General features: G+C 42.3%; 2 protein-coding genes across 3 annotated transcripts; both read left to right on the plus strand.

Annotated features, from left to right (window-relative positions):
* The first annotated feature begins 5927 nt into the window (after window positions 1–5927).
* si:ch211-14k19.8 (mucin-3A) lies at window positions 5928–16840 on the plus strand. 2 transcript variants are annotated; one of them, XM_040023645.1, is made up of 12 exons: window positions 5928–6109; window positions 6222–6415; window positions 6708–7091; window positions 7437–9374; window positions 9474–9562; window positions 9683–9741; window positions 10330–10493; window positions 11981–12146; window positions 12235–12426; window positions 14401–14622; window positions 16219–16378; window positions 16484–16840. In XM_040023645.1, exons 2-12 carry the CDS (start codon window positions 6373–6375, stop codon window positions 16556–16558), a joined length of 3492 nt encoding a protein of 1163 aa, XP_039879579.1. In that variant the 5' UTR covers window positions 5928–6109; window positions 6222–6372; the 3' UTR covers window positions 16559–16840. The 2 variants fall into 2 exon arrangements, with proteins under 2 accessions (XP_039879579.1, XP_039879580.1); XM_040023646.1 differs by lacking the exon at window positions 5928–6109 and having other exon boundaries at window positions 6147–6415.
* Window positions 16841–20491: 3651 nt separating this feature from the next.
* Window positions 20492–24165, plus strand: LOC120728628 (actin, cytoplasmic 2). The gene is made up of 7 exons (XM_040023656.1): window positions 20492–20616; window positions 21640–21765; window positions 21855–22094; window positions 22605–22851; window positions 22936–23127; window positions 23224–23405; window positions 23493–24165. Exons 2-7 carry the CDS (start codon window positions 21643–21645, stop codon window positions 23634–23636), a joined length of 1128 nt encoding a protein of 375 aa, XP_039879590.1. The 5' UTR covers window positions 20492–20616; window positions 21640–21642; the 3' UTR covers window positions 23637–24165.
* Window positions 24166–25170: the final 1005 nt, after the last annotated feature.

Below are 25170 nucleotides of genomic sequence, written 5' to 3' on the forward strand. Positions count from 1 at the left end.
GTGGGGGTGCTTTCCTGGTGACACTGTTGGGGAGTTGAACAGTAGCACACTGAACCAGCATGGGTACCACAGCATCCTGCAGTGACATACCATCCCATTCGGTTTACGTTTAGTTGAACCATCATTTATTTTTCAACACCCAAATACACCTCCAGACTGTGTAAGGGCTGTTTGACCAAGAAGGACTGATGGAGTGGGAACTTGTTGGAAAACCATTTCTGGTGCCTACCTCATCTACAGGCTGACTACCTCTCTCCAAAAAAGTGAATGTCAACAGTGTCCAAAGCAGTGATCAAAGCAAAGTGTGTGTGTCACGGTTCTGGGTCCATTGGACAGTATTTTGAGTTTATTATGTTTTGGTTTAATTTTGCATCATGGATTATTAGGGCCCGAGCACCGAGAGTGCGAAGGCCCTATTGTATCTGCTCTGTTTCTTATTATTATTATTATTATTATTATTATTATTATTATTATTATTATTATTATTATTATTCAGGCAAAACAAGGGCCTTTTTGAGGGCCTAAACATGCTCAAAAACTCATGAAATTTTGCACACATGCCAGGTCTGGTGAAAAATTTTGTATTTTAATGGTTTTACATATGAGCACTGGGAAATGGCTCTACAGCGCCACCTATGCCTTGTTAAATGCAGCCCTACGACCACATCGTTTGAGCTACATGTATGAAATTTGGCACACATGTGTATCATGCCAAGACGAACAAAAAAGTCTGTTGGCCCATTGACGCAAACCCAACAGGAAGTCCGCCATTTGGAAGAGAAGGTGACATTTTGGCTCTAATTTTGCCATTTCCATGCCTCGAACTTTTTCGAACTCCTCCTTGGGATTTGGTCGTATAAGCTTCATCTTTGGTCAGTCTCAACTACACACCTGGGCCATGTTAAATTGCGGAGCTTTTGAGTTTTCACAATACGGTGAGGCCGTGGCGCCATGGCGAATTTTGATGACTCGCCATGAAAATCTTATTGCCTCTCATTTTGTCATAGATTATCTGACCTTGACCAAAGTGAACACATATGATAAGGCTCCACCCCTGAACATATTTCAACTGCCATATTTGACATCAGGGACAGCGCCACCTAGTGGGAACAGGAAATGTCATGTTTTACACTTTGGGGTACAGTATTGTGATGGGTGACATCTGCAGCCTCAAATTTCTCCAGGAAAGCCTTAAGGAGTTGGTCTTGGGTTACAGTGAAAACTGTGACTTTTCGCAAAAGGGTGTGACCCCAGCAGCATGGCGAACTTTGATGTCACGCCATGAAGAAACAAATTAGTATAACTCAATGAAATCCAGTCTGATCAGTACCAGACTTTACAGGCATGATGTCAGACCCGCCCTGAACAGATTGATGTGCCCATTGTCGGAAATACGGACAGCGCCACCTAGTGGGAACAGGAAATGTCATGGCTTTAATTTTGTTGTACTGATTTTCACAGGTTCATCGTGGCCACCTGAAAAGCGGTGAATATCACCATCAGTCCTTCATGATGCTTTAGTGCGAAAATTGTGACTTTAAACTGAATGGCGCACCCTGGTGGCAACGCGGTTCACCATGAACAATGAAGTTGCTTTTGAGGGGCTTGGAAAGTTTAAAAAGTCTTGAAATTTGGTGCATACCTCCAATGTGATGAGGGCTTTTTTGTTATGTGATCATTTTCATTGAATATCCCAAAATGGCTCCACAGCGCCCCCTACAAAATTTCAAAACCACAGCCCCTGCTCTGTGTTTTATGTATGAGTCTGAAACCTGGTAAGCTTATAGGAGATATCAAGATGTACAAAAAAGTCTCTTGGAGCAATATCCCAAATCCAACAGGAAGTCAGCCATTTTAAAATTAATGTGCAATTTTGGCAACATTTTCCCCTCTTTTCAGGCACCGTTCTTTGATGAACTCCTCCAAGGGATTTCATCAGATTGATGCGATCTCGAGTGCGTGGAATCTAAAGACCTTTGTGATGTTAAATTGCGAAGCTTTTTACATTCAGGGAAACGGGGTGGTCATGGCGGCACGTAGAGTTTCAATCACTCGCCAAAACGCAGTAATCTGCTGTCACTCAAAAACAAAATGTTCATTCTCTCCCAAAGGTCATAGGCTTGATGAGACTCGAGCTCGGAAATGTTTGTTATGCCATTTGTACATAATGGTTAGAGTGCCACCTAGTGGAACGACTAACTAATCATGAATGAATGAGTTGAAATGTTAGCTGGTGGTTAAATGCATGAATTCCATCAATGTGACATGAGATCGGGGGTGCTGGTTTAAGGTGTTGGGCGTGGCTCGACGCGCCGGGGGTGCGAGGGCCCTTATAACGCTGCTTGCAGCTTTAATTCTTTATGTTTCTCTGGTACTTTGTGTTTCAGTTATCTTGGTGTTTTGGATTGTTTTCTCATTCTCTTGTTATGATGATGATGATGATTATTATTAGAGTTTCATGTTTCTGTTATCCATGTTTTAGGAATTGTGGTTTCACTTACAGTTCAGTTCCATGTGTCATTTTCTGTCTGTCTCTCTGTGTTGAGTCCGTGTCTCTGAGTTGTGATTCATGTTTCCTGTTTTATTGTGAAAGTCTTTGTCTTCTGTTAGTGTGTGCAGCTTTGTTCCCCCTGTCTCATTAGCCCTGATCTCTCCCAGCTGTGTCGCCCTCCTGTTGCCGATTCCCTCGTTACTACCCTGTGTATATAAGCCCTGTGTTTTCCCGTGCTTGGTGTTGTGTTGTACCCTCAGATTATTCCTGTGTGTTTTTTGTGGCAGTGGTTCACGTTCATTGCCATTGCTCAGTTTATGTTTTGTTTTATGCCAGCAATAAAGCTGAGGTTTGAGTTACAGTTCAGTGTCTGAGTCCTGCGCTTGGATCCTCCTCTCCACCTGCCTGCACACAGAGCCCTGACAGTGTGTATTCTGTAGATTCTAAAATATATATTTTTTGTTTACTACATTCAATTCCAATGTGTTCATTCATAGTTCTGAAGCTTTGGTGAGAATCTACAATGTAAATAGTCATGAAAAAAAGAAACTATTAAATGAGAAGGTATGTTCAAACATTTAACTGATAGTGTATATAAATAATGCTGATGTTATGCAATGGGATTGTGTACTCACATAAAAAAAATTTGATCTCGCATTTGTGTCACAGTGTTCAAAAAACACAGCATGATAGAGCAGGTACCCATGAAACAACCATATTTGGTCCATATTTTCTATCCTTTCTAATGATAAAGGAAGCATGTATGAGGTAAATAGAACTGGTCCTAGCACAGAACCCTGTGGAACTCCATAATTAAACTCAGTGTGTAAAGATAACTCTCCATTTAAAAAATATTAATAACTGTAATAAAATATTATGGTCAACAGCATCGATTGCTGCACTGAGGTCTAGCAGCACAAGCACAGAGTCCGCTGCCAGAGGCCACAATGGTCATTGTAATTAACTTTCCAGTGTCCCAATTTACCATCTTATAAAAATGTTTTCTCTCGTTCTGTTGCACATCTCCCCTGACACTCTCCTCTTCACCTCTCCTGTGCACCCGACCCGATTCTATGCACCCATGTCTCCCTAAACTGGTGTGTTTAAATCTGCAGCAAAAAATATGCACATACAGCCAAGCTATAACTAAGCACTAACAAGCTTTCTAAAAAATGGAATTAATTAAATATTTTTGATTTCACTTTCTGTAGAAGCATGTCACATGTGCTGATGATGTATGAGTTTTATTTGGATAATGGCTTAGAGTATGTTTCTGCTTTAACTCAGATGCAGAAGGCTTTTGAAGATGCCTCCTTTGCTCTCAAAGTGGGAAACATGAGCGGTCCATAGCCACCTCCTGTACATGGATGACATCAAGCTGTATGCCAAGAGTGAACGAGACATCGATTCACTGATCCACACCACCAGGATATACAGCAATGACACTGGAATGTCGTTCGGACTGGAGAAGTGTAGTCGGGTAACCAAGTGAAGGAAGGTAGTCAGAACTGAGGGGATATAATTACCAGAAGGCAACATTTCAGACATAGAGCACAGTTACAAGTACCTGGGGATCCCACAGGCAAATGGGAACCATGAAGAGGCCGCTAGAAAGGCTGCAACCACCAAGTACCTGCAGAGGATTAGGCAAGTCCTGAGGAGTCAGTTGAACGGTAAGAACAAGATCCAGGCTATGAATATCTACACCCTGCCTGTGATCAGGTACCGTGCTGGGATAACAAGCTGGTCAAAGGAGCAGATAGAAGCCACTTAAGCCAAGGAAGTTCCTTACCACGCATAGAGGGTTTCCCCCCAAGTCGGGCAACCTGAGGCTGTATGCTAAGCAGAAGGAGGGAGGCCGGGGACTGGTGAGTCTCAGTACCACAGTCCAGGGTGAGACAACGAAAATCCACGAATACATCAGGAAGATGGCCCCAACCGACCCCGTGCTCAGTGAATACCTCAGCCGGCAGAAACCCGAGGAAGAGGAGGAACCATCATGGAAGGACAGGCATGGTACCACCGGCAGATAGAGGAAGTGTCTGACATCCAGAAGTCCTACCAGTGGCTGGACAAAGCTGGACTGAAAGACAGCACAGAGGCACTAATCATGGCAGCACAGGAACAAGCTCTGAACACAAGATTAATCAAGGCTGGGGTCTGTCACGCATGCATACATGGAACGCAACAACTAAGTAGCTGGCATAGTATACACAAACATCTGTGCCGAGTATGGACTGGAAGTCCCAAGGTCAAAATAGGAGACTCCTCCTAGGGTGGTTAAGAATGGCCGAGCTAAGATCCTCTGGGATTTCCAGATACAGACAAAATAGTGGTAGCTAACCAACCGGACATAGTGGTAGACAAACAGAAGAAGACGGCCGTAGTGATAGATGTAGCGATACCGAATGAAAGTAATATCAGGAATAAGGAACACAAGAAGTTAGAGAAGTACCAAGGGCTCAGAGAAGAAGCTTGAGAAGATGTGGAGGGTGAAGGTAACGGTGGTCCCCATGGTAATCGGAACACTAGCTGCAGTGACTCCCAAGCTAGGCGAGTGGCTCCAGCAGATCCCGGGAACAACATCCGAGTTCTCTGTCCAGAAGAATGCAGTCCTAGGAACAGCAAAGATACTGCGCAGGACCCTCAAGCTCCCAGGATATATATATTTGCTTGTTTAAGGTCTCCCTGGAAAACGTATACTGTCATTTATAAAATTTGTGAATATGAAAGAAGGATAATGATAGTACCAAGATTGAAAATGTATTTTCATATTAATTTGAAATTTGCTTCATCAAACAATCCTTTATTGGCAGCAATCACAGCCTTGCAGACTTTCATTCAGATGGTCTGACTGATTTAAACGAGATGTTTCTGGGGTTTTTTTATTATTATTATTTCTCTCCAGTGACATCACGTGCTTACTGGGATTCTCTCTATAAAACTGTATTTCTTTACCTTACACTTTAAAGTGTTTTGACGTGATTATTGTTGTTGGCATTATATGAATAAAACAAAACTGTGTCCTGTGTGATTGTTATTGTTTTTGATTGTTTGCTTTTAAATGTGTGGAAATTTCTCCTGTACAATGTGGTTCTGATTTTTGGGTCACCATCTTGTAGAAAGCAACCGTTTCTTCACAAGTCAGTCCATGGGGGTGTCATGGTGTTATAAAATAGGGGAGGAAGCTAATGTGTTTACAGATCTTACACGTTCTGATTACAAAGACACCTCCAAAGTTCATTTTCTCCCACATGTTTGAGAAATGGTGTCATCCGCTTTCCCGGTATATTTTCATTTGTTCTGCATTTCCTAAACTTTTTTTGAACCTATAGACTTAAAACCTGTTTACGTGTTCATAGCATTCATTTTTAGTCTTTCGAGCACTCCTAGTGGGGCGTAAGTATAAAAGCTCTAATGAACTGCTCCCTCTCATGCCTCCATGCCGCCTGCGGTAATTTTCCTGTGTAGACTTTACGCACTGGATTCCTTCCTCTCATCTCTGAAATGTCGTGTGGAACAGCCTGGAGGCGGCGTAAAACCTTCCCATCCGCAAGCCTCTGTCCATTCTGCAGTACAGGACAGGCTGCCTCTCACACACACGTGTGTTTAATTTAGGTGAGTGTACGGCGCTGTGCCCCTGACAGCGCAGCGGTTTCCGTTACAAGGAAATGATGGAGGAGGAAAGTTTCTGACGCCTCTCTGCTCTCTCTCTCTCTCTCTCTCTCAGGGACAGTCCACAGGAAAGACTGGAGTTCATTAATCATTTGCGCAGTTTGCTCGTCCTCCTCGTAACATGTATATGTTGTCAGTGTAAAAAAAAAACTGCATGTGTTTTGGATTAAAAGGGTGTCCTACACTGAAATGTCTCACCATTGGAAATGCAGCTCCACGCCTGTCTGTTGCTTTTTATCGTCACAACAGGTAAGAACGTCCGCCCGCCGCTGACATGTTAGATGTTATTGTGCTATTTGCTATTCTTTTGTCTTTAAATTAGGCTAAATCAAAGTGCTATGCACACTGTCGGTATGGAATAGCGTTTTGTTCTCGGATCAACCTCAATATTATTGGGGTTAGTCAATGGAAATAAGACGTTCTGTAAGCTCTGAAATTCTCTGTTTAAATTATCCTTTTGGTTGTACTTCCCTCAGCTTATTCCCACAAATACAGTTTGAGCTGCAAAAGTCTAACAAGGTTTTTCTCTTTCTCTTCTCAGATAAAGCGCTGGCCTCTTCATATCATCACTGTGGTGGAAATGTCAGCTTGGACCAAAAGCCTTCTGGTCACATCAATCTCACTTTGGCTGGACTGTTTACTAACAGCAGCAGTCTGGACCCCATGATTCTGCAGTCTAACAAAACCTCACAGGTTTCAGTTTGCACTTGGGTGATAGATATCCCTTTGGGAGGGCAGGTACACTTAAAGTTAGTATGGTTGGAAAATGGTTCAAGTATATCGGTGCGCTGTGTCTGGAAGGAAGAAGATCGAGCCTTGGTCAGCGGGGGCAAGGCTCTGCTGTCTGGTTGTGACAAGAACAAAGCCGCCCTCACTTGGACAGGAGCAGGACGTTCTTTAAATGCAGTTCAGCTGGCTTATTATGGTGAGAAAACATTCCTACAATAACCAGCCACTGCTTAGTCCTATCACGAGAATCATAATGACATTTATTTCTGGTATATTTAGAGCTGTTTCTGCCTCCTGATGTTCTCAGCGAATACATGAAATATATTCATGATTTACAGTAGGAGTCAGGTTGAGCAGTGTATAACTTAACATGCTGTGAAAATGTGTTGTTCCAACTGTGCCGTGAGCTGGGAATCTGTCGGAAAGATCTTATCTCACTCTGTGGTGTTACACAGAGCAATGTTATGTTGTTGTGATTTCCACTCTGTCTCTTCTCACCCTGTCTCTCTCTCTGTTATTGTGTTTGTTCCTGGTTTTCCAGTCCAGGAAGATGAGAGGAATTCCTCGGAGGACCACTCAACCCAACATCCAGACCTAGACCCCACTCAATGGTTTCCAACAGGAACCAGCTTTACAAATAGTCCTCCTGTTGATCAAGAAGTGGCGAGAGGCATGAAGGAGGGCGGAGATCACACCTACGATGGTCTGGAGAGGAGTTTTGCACCTCTGTCTGTGTCTAGTGCCTCCTCTCTGGATCAAGGACTGCTGAACCCCACCTCACCCCAGCAGGGACTCCCTGTCGCTGGGAGAAGTGATAGGGAAACTCTCCCTCTTCCTGAGGAAAAACCAAACAATGGAGCGGAAACATCTGGAGCTGCTCACCTCACCGATGGGCCCATGGCTGCCAGAAATACAACACACCCATATTTTCAGCATGGACTCAGTGCAGGCCCCAATACAAGCACACCCTCAAACCTGACTGAAAAAAGCCTTCAAACTCTGATGGCATTGACAGAGGAAACAGCCAGTAGTTCAGCTCTCATGCTTGGCAAAGCTATACAAGATACATCCGTTCAGACATCTAAAAACACAGGCAAAGATGTTGCCACACAAATGGATCAAAGAGTGTCCAGCGCCAGCGTTCCTCTCCGTACTTCTGCTCCAGCTGAGCTATCTTCCTCCAGGACAGGTCATACAGGCATAACCGCACATGGTGTGGGTGTTAGTGGGACATCTGGAGATGAACAGCCTCATTCCTGGAGGAGCCAGAGAAGCACAGACAGACATAATTCTGACCTGACCTTTGCTGTCACTTCTGACCCTTTAAAATCCTCCATCAAAACACTGCAGGATGACTTCAGTGCACAAACCCACACTGAACCCACTGCATCATCATCATCTTCAGAAGTTTACAGCGGCACTCATTCATTCAACACCCACTTCACAGAGCTCAACAACGTTGTTAGCACTGTGGAGGCTGATCCAGTTCATCCAAACATAAGTCAAATTAACTCATTTGTATCTGTTGCTGCTGCTCAGACTGTCACATCTGAGTTGCCTGATAAGTTTGAACAAACTGAGATGACGCTCCCATCTTCCTCAAGGAGTCTAACAGACTCTCCTCAAAGCACAGAGAGCCCCACACATTCTGCTTACACGTCATCTTCATTTACACAGACAGACAAAGAGACACAAACGGCAGTAGAAAGTGCACGCGGAAATATCATTGATGCGCACCCGACTAGAAACACTATCTCTTCCCCACCTGGTATTACCAAGGCTTACAGTTGGACTTCAGGGTTCACCGATTCTTCTTCTACACCCGGGGCAGCGCTGACCGTGGGAGGTGTAACCCAAAACTCAGCCATCACAGGAACCACTGGAGTGACATACACTCTGCATCCTGCTCACACACTCCTACGTGATGACTCGCCCACAGATTCTACTGCTGTTGCTGTTTCATCTTCCACCACATCCACAGAGTCCTCTACAGCTTTGTACACACTCCACACACACAGTACATTTCCTGATAGTTCACACCCTGCTTTAACCTCGTCTGTGTCTCAGTCCACGGACCACACAGTCAGCAAAGCCACGCCTTCACCTCCACGAATGTCACCTCCTACACACAATCACCCGCCTCCTCAGACTTCTACTAATATGTCACCAACACGTAACCAATCCCAACCCCTAATTATTACTACTACTGCACATACTCCTCTCCCTTCTACTGTAACATTAGATTATGGACATGGAGCTGGAGAAGCACAAGTAGAAAAGTATGATAAGTTCTGGCAGTGGTCTCCCAGCAGCACGACCACACACACTCCCACATCTGGACTACCACAGCAACCTCCACAGCGGACAACCATGCATCCCAGCCAGGAGCCCTCTTCTGCTTTAACCTCCACACCTGCTCGAAGCTCCACAAACAGTCCCAAGTTCTACATCGTGCCAGATCAGCCTGCTGCCATCAGAGGTACTTCCCAAACACCACTGAAGTGTTTTACGTTTAGGTAAATATCCTGATTATATATCCAGAAGTCCTGAAATTAGTTTATTTACTTGTTCTGTCCAGTGGAGTCAGTTGAGCTGCTGCTGCAGATAGTTGTAGAAGAGCCCATGTTGGCTTCAAATGTCAATTTGGAGAACGACACTACTACCTGGGTGAGGGATTGTACAATAACACACACACTGGCACAAAAAAGCAGAAATGATCAAATAATTAAGTATTTTTGACTTCAGCTGAGTAGTTTTTACAGAGTTCTCAATTAAGGTTTCTTTCAGATGAAGCCATACCTACAGAAAGCCCCGGGGTTCAGCCGGCTGCTGGGAGTCTGGAGCAGGTGAGGTGGTGCAGACAAGCTGAAAACAAAAGGCACCTCCAGGTTCTTTCTAGATTTCAATTAGCTCCACCTTGTCTCTCAATATGTACTGTCCATTTCTCAGTTGTGTGTGTTTCCTATCCCAGGTTATGGGAAGTTAAATACATCATTTCTGCTAGGGGAAGATATAAACTCTCAGACATAAGTAAACACAATTAAAACACCACAAAAATTAAACGTCATTAGGGGGGGGGAAAAGTGAAAAAAACATAATAAATTCTTCATCATCCTTCTGCATTTTTCTCCCCTTTCTTAAGTATTAACTTTTTTTTTTTTTTAAACCCATGCAGCTAATGGGACTTTGGAAACTAAAGTCAGTGTCCATTAAATTATGTAATGGTCTCTAACCTCTATGTTGCTTTCCCGACATTAATTTTATTAGCCATCCCTCAGTTTGTCAACAGGGCTCACGTAATTTCCCAACTGGAATGTTTTGATCTAACTAAAGCACAGTGGAAATTGTAATTGGGTTATGCTTTGGGATCGGTCACAGAAAGTTGCGTAAAAGGAGGTACAGAAAGCAAATCTCCAGTTCTGTTTTTGTTCCAGTGGCCGTGCAGTGCAGAGCCTGCTGGAGTTCAAAACCAGCAGAGCTCTGGAGTGGCTCAGCATAACAGAACCCACATCACTGCTGGAGCGTACTGGACTAGCCCAGGCTGTTCGCAACAAGAGGACATTCAGGACTTCCAGGATCACCAACATCACAGTCGGAGGTAAGCCCGTGTTCGGGTGCCGGTCTGCAGGCAGCTGACTGAAGCCCTGGTGGCTGAGCAGTTTGGGAGGAGTCTGGTTGCCTTTTCATGCACATTGTTCTTAATATCTTTCCGTTCATTTCCTGTCATCTTTCTGCAGAAGACTGGGTGTTTGTGTTTGTCATCAATGTCAAAAATTGACACCAAGATGTCCTGAGTTTCTTCATTAACCTGAGAGAAAGTTCCCTTTTTTTTTTTTTTTTTTTTTTTTTTTTAAATGTCTTTATTCAATTAACCCAGATACAGGAAAACTGATGTAAACATTGTAACTCAGTTAGCCTGACTCAGTTAAGCTCAAAATCTAATTATGAAAAATCTAATTATTCTACCTGGCTTGGTCTAACAAACTTTTTCTTCTTTACTATAGCGTGGAGTCATTTTATTTGTTTCCATTTTAATGTTTGGCATCAGAAAAAATCTAAAATGCAGAAGTGCTGCAGTGTAGTTTAAATAGTCATTTGGTGAGAAACGCAGTAGGTTCAGTGATTCGTTTTTGTACTGCAAGCTTGTTAGAGGCATAACATGTGAGGAGAGCACATGCTACAGACATCTTCACCAGAAAAGCAAGAGTGATGTCATGTAGCTTTAAGATGAGAATTATTCTAAAAGTGGGGAAACTTTATAATAAATTTTTTATATTTCTCCAGGTGATAAAGTAAAACCTTTAAGATACTGAAAATGTGGCCGGTTCATTTCCATTTTCAGGGGATGCTCAGCCATCGAAACTCATGTCATGAAGCACTTGATGCGCATTTCTTGTGCTGACGTTAATGCCAGAGGAAGTTTGGAGTCGGAGTGTTGGTGACTTTTACACACTATGTACCTCACCACTTTGTGACTTTATGTGATCTGTTACTTTGGTGACTGTTACAACTACCTGGTGTGGAGATCCCTTTTAAATGGTGGAAATCTTGGACGGAAGAGATTTGACAAATTGAACTATTGCAATGAAACCATCCTTGCAATAACAGTACAACACTTGAATTCAGTTAACTCTTTAGAAAGACACGTTTTTGTTTTTTTTGTTTTCTTTTCACAACTCAGTCCAGGGCCACACCTGTGGTCACAGGACTGAAAACACCTGAGCTCAAAGATCAAGCGATGTAACCTTTTGTCCATACAGTGCACATACTTGTAACAATTTTTGAAATACGGATTACTGTTTAGACCAAATAAGAAACATTATCAGCTGGTTAATGGAGAACCTAATCAACAATTGTTAAGTTAAGTCTCAAGTATCTCAAGTACAACTGAAAATTCAGCCTTGTGACACATTAGCTTAATGTGTAATTGCATGATATTCACGTGACTACTAAAAACTTCAGTGCCTGTCTGATTTTTGGATGCATATATTATTACAATGAGATCACTTTATGATAAGAAAATAAAAAAATGGCACCACCTTTTATTATTTTCTTTAATTCTTTTTAAACATGCCTTCCCCTCAGGTCTGCAGGGCGACATCTGTGACTGGTTGCTGCAGTGCTCTGCAGGATATAAGTGTGTTTCCCAGCCTGGAACTGCCAACTACAGCTGTTCCTCAGTCTGCCACTTTGACTACTGCCACCATCACGGCATCTGCACACACCATCCACACCAGCTTCCAGTTTGCCGGTAAGAACGTTAAAAGGAAAAGCAAATCTTTTTGTTCATCAAGGCATATTTTGTTTGCATGTGTAAATGACTTGTATTTGGGCATTAGCTGCCTTGCAGGTGACGATTTCTGGTTCATGGGTGAGAGGTGCGATGTCAGGATGACCCGCGCACGTCTCATTGGTGCGTGCCTTGCCATCTTACTCATCATAGTGACAGTGATCATCATTTTGGCATTTGTGGCAGTGCGACGCTATCGAGCAATTCTGATTCAGGCCAAAGTAGACCAGACTCGCAGCAGGTAGGAAAAGGCTTTTATTAAGACACACCTACAGTTCAGGCGTATGCATATTTTGTTAATTATACAATTTTTCTAATTTTGCCTTTCTGCACCACCACAGTGGATTTTTTATTATTATTATATTTATATATTGTATATTAATTAAAACTGAAAGATTGCTCTTCAGTCACATCTTGTTTGCTTTTAGATCCATTGTGGTTTTCACTGCAAAGGTTACATATTTTCTGGACGATAAGTATTTCCATAAACCTTAAAATTTATAGTAAAAACGTGCATATTTGTGACGTACAGTAAATCGCAGTAGTCACAATAGGTGAAAGTATTCTGTTGTGATCCACGAGAGAAAAACCAGAGACTGACATAAACGCACATGCTCTTCAGTAACTGTAAACACTCATTGCCACTAGGTGGCACAGTCTAGCTGACAACGCACATACTAAGGATGAAGCTGGAACTGGACTGCTGGCTCAATCTGAATGTCTAACCTCCACATATGCTGACAGCTGAGCACACAGACACAGTCATTGATACTGTGACGTGTTTCATTAGGGTGCTGGGCCAGGAGATGAGGAAACCTATTAGACAAGATGTTCCTGAATGGAAATGCCTCCTACACAACTAATATTAGAGGTGTATGCATGGTAATATTAGAAAATCCAGCATAAATGCAATCTCAATTCTGTGTACTTTCTTTTCATATTAATGTTTGTTTTTAAACCACGGGTGTTCCTCCAAGTGTAGTCTGGGAAAAAATGACCTTGTAGTTTTGGATGGTTCTAATATGATGGCGTGCAGAGACTTGGATTCAGCTTCATGAAAGTCTACCTACAAGGATTCTTGTGTCGAAGCACTTTTCATTTGAACCTTAATAACAAACTGAGACTGCAAGAGGCAAAAGCATATTGATCTTAATCAAGATACTGTTTGTTTGACTGAATATTGAGCATGTACAAAGACAAAGATCAGACAGGAAGTAATAAGTCTGAAGCTAAGCCTTAAGTCCAGTATGTCTAGAGTAGGAAATGTGTGTTTTCCAGGAAATTGGGGCCTCTTTGGAGTCATCTTTTTAAACATCCCAAGTAGCTCATGATTGCCTGAGTTTAGAGAAACTTTGCAAAGCATATAATTTAGCACAGGAAAATATTTTAAAATTTGCCTAAAATAAGTTATTCCAGAGGATTTTTATACAAATAATGGGGAGGATTTACCTTTTATGACTTTATACATCTTAGAGCAGTAATCTCCTGCCAGTATACACAAACCCTGGTTGTAAACTAGAGTTCATTACAAAACTGCTGACAACTACTGGTTTCAGGGCAATGGCTGGGTTTTAAAGGTGTTTATAAGTGGAACTTACGCTATTAAAATAACTTGGAAAAAATCACCTGTGCCCATTAAATGGGGATTAAGCGGTATAGTTTTATATTGTTCTTGATCTGCAATGTTTTAAACAAATCTGTTAATGTTTCTTCTTACCTGTTGATCTATTTCTGGTAAATGGAAAGTTATTCACTGGCAAGGAGCAGTCATGTGTCACTGCGACACATCAATTCATTCATGAAACATAACATCATCTGTATGAGCGGGGTCATCTCCGACCTTTCTGTTGTCATAGGAGTTCTTTGTTCCTTGGTGAAACTGAGCAGCTTTGTGAAGAGCTTTTAAGAAGAAACTCTTTTTAGGGGTAAAATAAGAGCTTCTATGAATACCACAGAGATAAGGTTCGAGTTATGACCCCACATTGTAAAAGGGCTGTCTCCCATCGACTAGGTTGATTTTTTTTTTTTTTTTTTTTTTTTTTTTTTTTTTTTCCTTCTCGAAATTTTGTTCATGTGAAACGTTTAAAGCTGGCACACAATTGTTTAAAAAAAAAAAAAAAAAAAAAAAAAAAGGAAAACCCAGATTGCAAAGAGAAGCAGCAACAACAACAACAAGCATTGTACCCTGTGACCTCTCACGATTTTGTTTGCGCAGCTATCGCAGATTCAACCACTTTGATGAGCTGTCAGGTCGCTTCTGGTTGCGCTCGTGGGCGGGATCAGCAGACTCATTGGACAATCCTGCCTTCACACGCTCCGATGAGTTGCTGCATCTGCGAGCGCTTGACCGCCCCTGCTGTTACCACGACGACACGCTGTCACTGGCTTCCACCTGCCCCAGCCACGGAACACGAATCAACACAATCTACCCCCACAGGTATATACAGCGCGCGCACACACACACACACACACACACACACACACACACACACACACACACACACACACACACACACACACACACACACACACACACACAGTTCATTGTCTGACAGTGAGTTGTGTGTTCCAAAATGTGGGAGAGTTTTCAGTGAAAAGCTTCTCTGTTCTCACCAATGCCACTCTTGAAGCTTAAAAACAAGCTTGGTTCACAGTTATCAGTGATGGTCACTGTGGTCACCTTGGAATATTTACATGTTTTAAAGCCAGTAAAGCTAAAACTGTTTCTTACTGACATTTTTTTTTTTTTTTTTTTTTGTATTGACAGCATATGGAATATAAGGAATTCTATATTCGGATTCTAAATACCATGTTACTTTGGACCCTAAGGTCAAACTTTCATAAAATGTATTTTATCTTAAAACTGCTTAAAATTCTTCTGCCTGTGTTTGCATTGGCAGCATTTAGGAAATGATCCTGGTACATGGAGATTGTAAATCTCACATCATAGCTTGCATCCAAATATCATGTAACATTTGACCTCTGACTTCCCTTTTACATTTCAAATCTGCCTTTCTTTCAGTCTTACCCCAAAATGTGTTATAGCTTTAAAGAAATCGTTGTCAAGAGAATGAGCTGCCTAGTAAGAAATACACTGTAATAAAATATTATATAATCGGCTCAAGTTATTCATGTCCCAGTCACTCTCCAAATGCTCCAGAATGGCATCAACAGCATATATCCAGGTCAGGTGGGGAATATCAGACTCTAGTAGCTCGATAAATCAATTATTAAAATAAGAAGAAGAAATTGAAACTAATAAATCACCCACCGTATAGATGTTTTGGAGAGGGGACAATCTATTTTTGTAGTGGACATGTTGTTGTTTTTTTAAGGCTGTAAAGCTGGCCATTTTAACATGGATGGGAGTCTGTGGACATTGACTCGCTTTTGGAGCCAGCCTCAAGTTGCCATTAGAGAGCATGCAGTATTTGGCACTTCAGCAGAAGTCGCAAATGCCTTCTGTTCGCCACCTCTGCATCTCACTAATACATGGTAGTTTCAATAAAATGTCAGATTTTGATTCATAAGCACAGAGTCCAAATTTCTAGTCAGTTCCTGGAGAGTTAATGTTGAAATGGAGTTTCTAATTAAACTCTGTGAGGCATTAGCATGAGCTCTAAATGTGTGTGAGGTGCTTTTAATTGCCAGTTCCTACAGCAGCTAACGCTAATGAATGTATCGTGTGCAGCAGAGGTTTCTCCAAGAAGTAGGATGTTAGGGCATCAGTGGACTGGGCCTCCAAAATAATCCAAACTAAACTCACTTCATATAGTTTGGAATAAGTTGAACTGGATAGGAAATTAAATGAACTATCCATAATTAACTGCAGGACTTAACACAACATAATAATTTGTACATAAATGCAAAATACACTTGAGTCTAGTTTAAATGTTAATAAGTACGGTAATCTCTCTAAAAACCCACTCATTCAAAGATTTCACTACTCACTTCCCTAACTGTTGCTTAAAATAGCTACTAATTTGAGCTTGAAGTGTTTAAATAATGTAAATAATCCTTTTGCATCCTGTAGTTCCCAGTATGGATGGAGGGGGAGTGAGATGAGCATGGGGGATGGTGTGCTGGACTCGGGTAAGGCCAGTGACCTTTCAGTGTGTAGCTGGCCAGTGGAACCCATTCACTGGACTCCATTTCCACTTCTGCAGCAACTGGCTTCTCACAGGACACCCACAGTGAGTGTGTGACTGTACATGTGGTTTCCATGAGAGTTTCGGTAAGATACAAATGTCTGCGTGGTTTCACAGTTTGAATGATGCGATGTTTCTCTATGAAACCAGGTCAGGGTGTCACGACCACGGTCCTACTGTGAAGGCATGGAGCTTGTAGACATGGGGAAGAGCTGGACTGCTTGACTTGCATATGGAGGATTCAATCTGTTCTGACACTGGTTTTTACAGTTTATTAATGCATTGTAAAGTTAAAATATTTGTGTTTTGTTAATAATAATAAAAAAAAGTAAGGCAGTAAATGTATAAATGTGTACACCTTTCTTTGAAAGATTAAATCTGTTTCTGATGCTGAGATGTTAACTGCATGTCTGTCATGTGTGGTACAAGGTCTTGGAAAATGTTCTACTGTTACTCAGGGCATCAATATATTGTATTTACTTTTGGAATTAAAGCCATCAAAGGATATTTATACTCTACTTACTTTCAATAACAACTGAAGACTTTACACTTACGAATACAATAATAAAATAAAAACACAAAGATGTTCTCACATTTTAGTACAGGCTAATTGATTTAAGTACTAGCTGAAATATTTTTAGTTACCACCCCTGCTTCCAAGGAGCAGGACTTTTTTGTAATTTTTCCAAGTGGTCCTGAACAATAGTTCTCCAGGCTTTCTTCAAAGTTCCTATTTGGACACTGGCTGCTTCCTGACAGGAGAGATGCATCAGGATCTTCACCTGATCCAGTTGATCCATCAGTGGAAAGGTCAAGAAGTCATAGTTAAGGAAAGGAAACTGGGAGAAAAGGGTGAAGTGTGCCTAATTTCATAAGAAGTGTACTGAAAATCAGTGGCAGAAGGTCTGATGAAGGGGTAAATCCAAACTGGAATTTATGTATTTTTTTTTTATTATTTTTTTTGGCTCACATCATTGTCTTTTTATGAAGGAGGTAGGGAGAGCGCTACCACAGTGAGTGTCTACATTAATCTGTAAAACACATTGGAGGCTCTGTCATGATTTGGAGCTGCATTTCAGCCAGTGGTGTTGGAGATCTTGTCAGAATTGATGGAATTATGAACACAGAAGAAGTGCTGTCAAATTTAGATCCACCATGCAATACCATCTGGAAAGCATCTAATTGGCAACAAGTTTATTTTTCAGCATGACAGTGATCCAAACACACCTAATACAGTAAATGCATACCTGGGTAGAAAAACACACAATGAAAGATTATGAATCGGCCTCCCCAGAGGCTGGACCTCAACATTACTGAAGCAGTGTGGGATCATCTTTACAGAGAACAGAACAAAAAGCAGTATAACAGAGAAACAAGAAAGCTTTGAATGTCCTTTAGAAAGCCTCCAGAACTATTCCTGAAGACTACTTAAAGTATGAGAAAGCTTGCCTAAGAGTTCAGACTATGTTGGAGAGTAAGGATTGTCATACAAAGTATTGACTTTCGAGTTCCTTAGAATTGTACAAACTCTGTTTTTGCCTAAACAAAATATAAAGAAATGAGGTGACGCAAGCATAATACTGCATATCATTATTGTTCCTAATCTTGTAGCCCTGTATCTCATCTGTTAGGGGCCTAAAAAAAAGGTTGTGTGTCCCTGTGACTCTAAGATAGGACATAATATTTTAGAATTAAAAATTCAGTAAGCTTAAAGGTTGACAGAAGACTTCGTGCTAATGCCTTACATTATACACATGAGATGCATTGTTATTTCACAGTAATAAATGTGCTATTATTTACTAAATGCGGTTTCTCTCATACCACACATACACGAGCCCCGCCCCCTCAATGCTGTGTATGAAACTCTGCTGAAATGTGACCATTAAACGACTGGAAACATGGTGAAGATTGAAACAGGTATAGTATGCATACTGAGCATACATGGTGCTCACATGCAGAAAAAGAGAGTGGCTGAATTGGAGACTTAATGGGAGTTTAAAGGAAGAGGGTGGGGAGAGAAGGGGATGAGTGAGAAGTGGACAGAAGCTACCTGCCAGCTTCTTCCATATACGGTCTTAGTCAGAGCTGGCCTTACCCAGGACTGTGAGTTTCTCTGACTGTGTGAGTGAGCAATGCAGGGAGGGAGTGCCTACATTTGTGTGTTGTAATGCGTGCATGAGTCATGCACGCTGCCTAGTTTTGAAATTGCTCAAGCAAAGGCGTGAGATTGAGAAACTACTGTCTGGATAGAGAACAAAGTTTAAAAGATTATTTTGTAAGATACATTTAATCATTTAAAACTGTGATTGAAACATAAATCGGATAAAGAATACAGAAGAAAATGTGAGCGGTAACAGACAAACATGGCCTTAAAAAGGGAGATTCATTCATTTCCTCAGAGTGGTCACATGACCGGAGCAGCGCATTCTTCCCCCCATGTGACTCTCTCCAATATCTCCTTATATGGACGTCATCCAAAGGAACTCTTAAAGGGATGGTGGTGCCCTGGGTCTATACTTGGTGTGTGTGTGTGTGTGTGCGCGCGCGCGCGCGCGCGCGTGTGTGTTTAGCGTCAATTCAAAGCAGGATAATGCTGAGCGGAAAAGCCAGTTCTCTGATCACCTGATCGCCTACCTACACCTAGCTCTGTGTGTGTGTGTGTGTGTGTGTGTGTGTGTGTGTGTGTGTGTGTGTGTGTGTGTGTGTGTGTGTGTGTGTGTTTGCATGTCTGTGTGGTCATTTCCTCCATCTGTAGAAGTGAGGCACTTTAAAAGCTTGCTTCCTGTGCCTTTTGGTGATCCAGCTCCCATATATCCTTATTAGGAACACACAGGGCCTGTGAGAATTCCGAGTGTAAGTTTATGAGGCTTTGTCCGGTGCCCTTATTGAGTTAAAGCCCATCCAGCCACCTAATCTCTGGTCAACTTATAAAATGAGCCTTGGAGGAGGATTTTCATTATAAAAATTTAAAAAAAAAAATCAACAAAGAATTGAAATAGTTTCAGGCCAGAGGCAAACAATGGTGTGTGAAATACCTGCCTGTGTGTAGGCTGTATGCATACCAGAAGTGAATCATGTTCCTGAGTAATCAATCCAGGCCTAATTGTTTTTATTTTGACACCTAATATAAGTATGTTCTGAAAATAACACGCCTGTTTATCACACGTCATTCACAAGATTAGCCCCGTAAACTCAATTGCGCAATTCCTGCGAGGGGCAAAGGTAAGACATTTACAGTCTCAGTTTTCAGTTTTATTTGTCATATGCAAGTTAGCACAGGGTCAACATTGCAATGAAATGTATTTGACGAGCAGAAGATAGTCACTCAGCAGACAGGTACAGTAAAAAATAGTAAAGAGCAAAATATTAATAAAATATAGTAAAAGAAAAAAGATTTAACAGCTAACAGACTAAATATATATATATGTATATATATATATAGTCTCGTTACAGTCATGCCCTAAACATTACCGCAACTCAGCCTGGATACATGCATTACTGTCAGTCTGCACTGTGTGCGTTTGTGTGTGTGTGACGCTAGTGTGCCGGGCAGAAGAGTCAGATAGAGGGTTAACCGTGCTGTCAGTGACCCTGAGATTAAACACCATCCCCAGTCCTGTCACCACAAACAAGCATCCTGCAAACAAATGGGAAATAGAATGGTGAAATCCTCTTCTGAAGCATTCCCTGACCCCGTGAATAAAATTAAGAGCACTCATTCATGGGTATATTATATCACTGAGGCTATAATCAGGATGATCCTGGCACCGTCACAATGTAGAGGATGTAAAAACGACGTAACTATAGCCTGGATTAATTCAGTCTATTAAAGTAATAACTAATACATGCTCAGGGACCATTCAGTGCTTTGCAGCAGGGGTTGTGGGATTTGTCATCCACTAGTCTGTATCCCACTTATGTATTATTATCACATTATGGCAGACAGTTTAAAAAAAATCAGCAGGTTTACTGAACACTGAACGACCCCGGATTGATAACTTTTAGGGGGTATATGGGTTAGTTTAGTGGAACTTGTCCCCCCACTGCTATGTCAGAGCGCACAAACCATGATCTGCATGCGCCACACCCAGTGGATGGAGCCGAACCAATCAGCGGGCGCCGTGCGGAAAGTTCTCCTTTTATGGAGAGGGGCTGCAGCACGAGCCCTCATAAAAATCCTCCACTTTATTGGCCTTCATTGCAGTCAAGTTCAGACACTACATCCTACCGGAGTGTACCGCTCAGTCACAGTTCTCCTACACCGAAAAACCTCCCTCACACAGGTAAGACAACTGCGGAATGTCGGTGGAAGTTTCTTCCTCACATTTTAACGCTTTAATGTAACATTTTAAACGGCGAGTGTTTTCTTTTTTTATATATATCACTGCTTAGCTTACGAAGCAAGTCTTTTTCTCATTCGAGACGTCTTTCAAGCTGAAGCCACTTGCTAGGCTTTACAGTGTTCCTATTATTTTGACCGCCACAGTTTTAACCATGTAACGGTTCGGTTTAGAAATGTGGTGACATGTTGCCGCTTATGTTTAAGTGGGTGTGAAATAACCTTGCCACTCGATGCTGTCATCACTTTGCAGTCCGACAAATCAAGACTACGTTTAAAGGAAACAAGCTTGACCTTCTCGCTTACATGTAAGCATCCACTGTGGCAGGTCTGCAGCTCTGGCGTCTCCGGTTTCAAACATTCAAACACCAGACCAGGCAAATGCAGATTAGATGGATTAGGCTTATAGAGACTTTACTAATTTTGTAAGTAGAGCTTCTGAAATTAAGGGTTTTTGCTGTGTCACTGCAGCTATCAGTTAATGTGCAAATCCTGGTGCGTCTGCTTTAAAGAAATGTGCGAAGTTGGCTTTTTGTTCGTGTAACCTTGCAAATGCGGCAGTCACGACGTTCAGATATATCAGATTTAACTGTGATTTGTAGAAGTTCGTTTAGCTGGTAAAGGGTTTTCTGTGTGGTTAACGGTTATGGTGAGCTCGGTGAAGGGAGTGGTCGCTTGTCGGTGTCATTTGAGGTTTAGCGACACACGGGGCGGCTTCCGGGCCGGTCTACAGCAGTCTCTAAGCTGCATTCACTTTTGCCTTATATGGCCATGGCCAGCCCAAGTGAGAAACTGCCTTTGTTTCTCAGCTCTGGATTAGGACTCAACCTTGCGCCACTGCGACATCCAGCGTCCGTTCTCAATAACGGCAAGACTTCATCCAGGCTGTCTGCCAGATGTATCGCACACTGCTGCTGAACATTAGGATTAAAAATCCTTTCCTCCGTCTTGTTTCTTCTTCATACAGAAAATGGAAGACGAAATTGCCGCCCTCGTTGTTGACAACGGATCTGGAATGTGCAAAGCTGGCTTTGCAGGAGATGATGCTCCACGTGCTGTGTTCCCCTCCATTGTTGGACGCCCCAGGCATCAGGTACATATTCCTTAATAAACCTCACATACCTTGTAACCTTTTCATAACTGCTGACCTTTTCATAATCGCACTGCTCTTTGCATTCCTAGGGTGTAATGGTTGGTATGGGCCAGAAGGACAGCTATGTTGGTGACGAGGCACAAAGCAAAAGAGGAATCCTGACCCTCAAGTACCCCATTGAGCACGGAATTGTCACCAACTGGGATGACATGGAGAAGATCTGGCATCACACCTTCTACAATGAGCTGAGAGTTGCCCCTGAGGAGCATCCAGTCCTGCTCACAGAGGCCCCCCTGAACCCCAAGGCCAACAGGGAAAAGATGACGCAGGTAACAAGAGCTGACACCTTGACGAACTTCCCCCTAAGTCAGGAAACTGTTGAGCTGCAGTGCCCAACAACAGGAAACTGTGTTGCCACTCGGGTGTTTCTTCCCCTGCTCAATCTGTCTTTCCTCATCCTCCTTCAACCCTCCAGGTTTCCTCTGCCCTCGACTGATCTTTTCAGCTCTGCAGATGCTTCAGGTTTCTATCTCTGCACTGTGATGCATCAGGAATGAGCTGCAGCATGGGCACTGCTGTTTATAAATTAGACTGAGACTTGTGTTTAACTACACGGGTGTCTGCATGAAGCAATGGATGATAGAGCAGTTTGCTGCACTTTAACTTTTAGAGTCAGTGTAACAAAGCAGTTTTGAAGAAGTTTTCTATTGTAGTTGGCATAATACTCAACCAAGTGTGCTGTTCTTTCTATAAGACTGAACTAACACATGGAAACTTATTTCAGATTACTCTGACTCTTAGTTTCACCGATCATCTCTTTTCTCCTGCTCTCCTTGCAGATCATGTTTGAGACCTTCAACACTCCTGCCATGTATGTGGCCATCCAGGCAGTGCTGTCCTTGTATGCCTCTGGTCGTACCACTGGTATTGTCATGGACTCCGGTGATGGTGTGACCCACACTGTGCCCATCTATGAAGGCTACGCTCTGCCCCATGCCATCCTCAGGTTGGACCTGGCTGGCAGGGACCTCACAGACTACCTCATGAAAATCCTGACTGAGAGGGGCTACAGCTTCACTACCACAGGTGAGCATGAGGATGGTTTTTGAGACATGATGTGAGGCTTTCAGGTTTTTCTTATCTTAACTGTAATGTTTTCTTGTCTCACAGCTGAGCGTGAGATTGTGCGTGACATCAAGGAGAAGCTGTGCTATGTTGCCCTGGACTTTGAGCAGGAGATGGGAACTGCTGCCTCCTCGTCATCCCTGGAGAAGAGCTATGAGCTGCCTGATGGACAGGTCATCACTATTGGGAATGAGAGGTTCCGTTGCCCAGAGGCTCTCTTCCAGCCCTCATTCCTTGGTAAGCAGCGTCAGCTTTAAGACAGATTTCTGTGATTTGTAAAAAGTCTTCCTTAGCAATGCTAACCTTAACCCCTAATTTTCCAACTTTCCACAGGTATGGAGTCTTGTGGTATCCATGAAACTACCTTTAACAGCATCATGAAGTGTGACGTTGACATCCGTAAGGACCTGTACGCCAACACTGTGCTGTCTGGAGGTACCACCATGTATCCTGGCATTGCTGACCGCATGCAGAAGGAGATCACTTCACTGGCACCCACCACCATGAAGATCAAGGTAAAATTCTTGTTCTGTCTGTTTTATTATAAGTTTATAATAAATGGACTGTATTCATTGCTGACAACTCTACTTCTGCCCTTGCAGATTATTGCTCCCCCAGAGAGGAAGTACTCTGTATGGATTGGAGGCTCCATCCTGGCTTCTCTGTCCACCTTCCAGCAGATGTGGATCAGCAAGCAGGAGTACGATGAGTCCGGCCCCAGCATCGTCCACAGAAAGTGCTTCTAAACAGACTGTCCCCACCCCACCACCACCAAAACACACTGCTACAAACCCAAACTAGCTCGGCATACATGCCTACACCACCACACTGGTGTATGCTGAGCCTACACCTCTTCCATTTTCCCTCATCACTCTGGCTACGGCACCATGCCCCCTGATGGGGAGAAACTCTGCGGGAAGTACAGTGCATCCCAGGCGGTGTGAATGTGTGAGAAACATGATATCCATTGTCGTGTTTGTGTAGGTCATTCCAGTTGTCTTTGTTCACCACCTTATTTGCCTCTATGAAGGTTTATTCTCTGGTGGGCTCGCTGCCCATCAGAACTGTAGTATTGCTTAATATGTAAATTATGTAATCTGAAACTTGTTTTGTTTTTGTACTTTCAGCCTTAACTGATACTTGGTCCAGTTTGTTTTTGTCATCATGCAAAAGACAAGGCTTGTACCTTGTATTGAGGTGTATGAAGGTTTGTGCATAGGGCTTTAAGCCTCTGGTGTACACAACAACCCAATAAAGCGCACATGTCTGACTCAAGTCTGATTTGGTCTTTATGTTGAATGCATCAAAGTAACCTATTCATCATTTGGCCTCAAACTGCACTCTGGTAAAGTTGTTTCAGCTTATGTAAGATTTAGTAAAATGCATCTGGAAGAGACAGAGGCTTTGCTGGTATAACTGGCAAAGGTCAAGAGGTGACACCTGGAAGTTACAAACCATAGTGGATAGTAGGTTAAGTTTGCACATTTAAATTTAATAAAAGATTAACTCTACACCCTTAATTTCAGGGGCAACACTTGTGACTTCAGTGTCATAAATGTAGTTGTGTGCTGTAACAATAAGCTACACCTGTATATGTTAATCTTGGCAAAAATATGACTGAAACAATAGTGTCTTAAATGACAAATCCAAGAACCAAAGCCTGCTTTTGTCTTAACGACACTTCAGCTCGTAGGAAGGACTTGGGGGTCATGTGAGGAAAGGAATCAAGGATGTCTAAATTAAGAAATGGGATAAGCATTTGGCGTAAATGACATTGATGGCTGGAGTCCATTTGGCTACTGTTTGCATGTCAGTATAAGGTGCTGCACATGCAACAAATGCTGATGCATCAAAGCCTCCATCCAAACACTGTATGTGAATTCTGTAGATTCTTAGTTTTCTCAAGATTTTTCTTTAATCAGTCTTAAAGAATTTAACACACATTTCAGTCTGACTGCTGTCAAGAGTTAAACAGCAAATTTTACAGTCATCAGCCTTCATGGCAGGCTGAATACTGAAGATGGATTTTGAGTATAACTTTACTACAAAACTTTTCTTTATAGTGCCATCATGTGAATAACTGATTATGGGAAACAATCAGCCTTTTTTTTACATTAATGACTTTAGAAAATATATAAGATGTTATATAGTTCTATACATTAGGAATGTATAGAACTATATACTTATCAATCTGCATGCCAAAGTCGGGAGTGCAGGAGAAGTAATATGTGAGGGTGGGGCATGTATGAAAACAGCAGGACTGGTGACTGGTGATTTGTG

The sequence above is a fragment of the Simochromis diagramma genome, unplaced genomic scaffold, assembly GCF_900408965.1.
Source record: "Simochromis diagramma unplaced genomic scaffold, fSimDia1.1 OVJJ01000302.1, whole genome shotgun sequence".
Classification (NCBI taxonomy): domain Eukaryota; kingdom Metazoa; phylum Chordata; class Actinopteri; order Cichliformes; family Cichlidae; genus Simochromis; species Simochromis diagramma.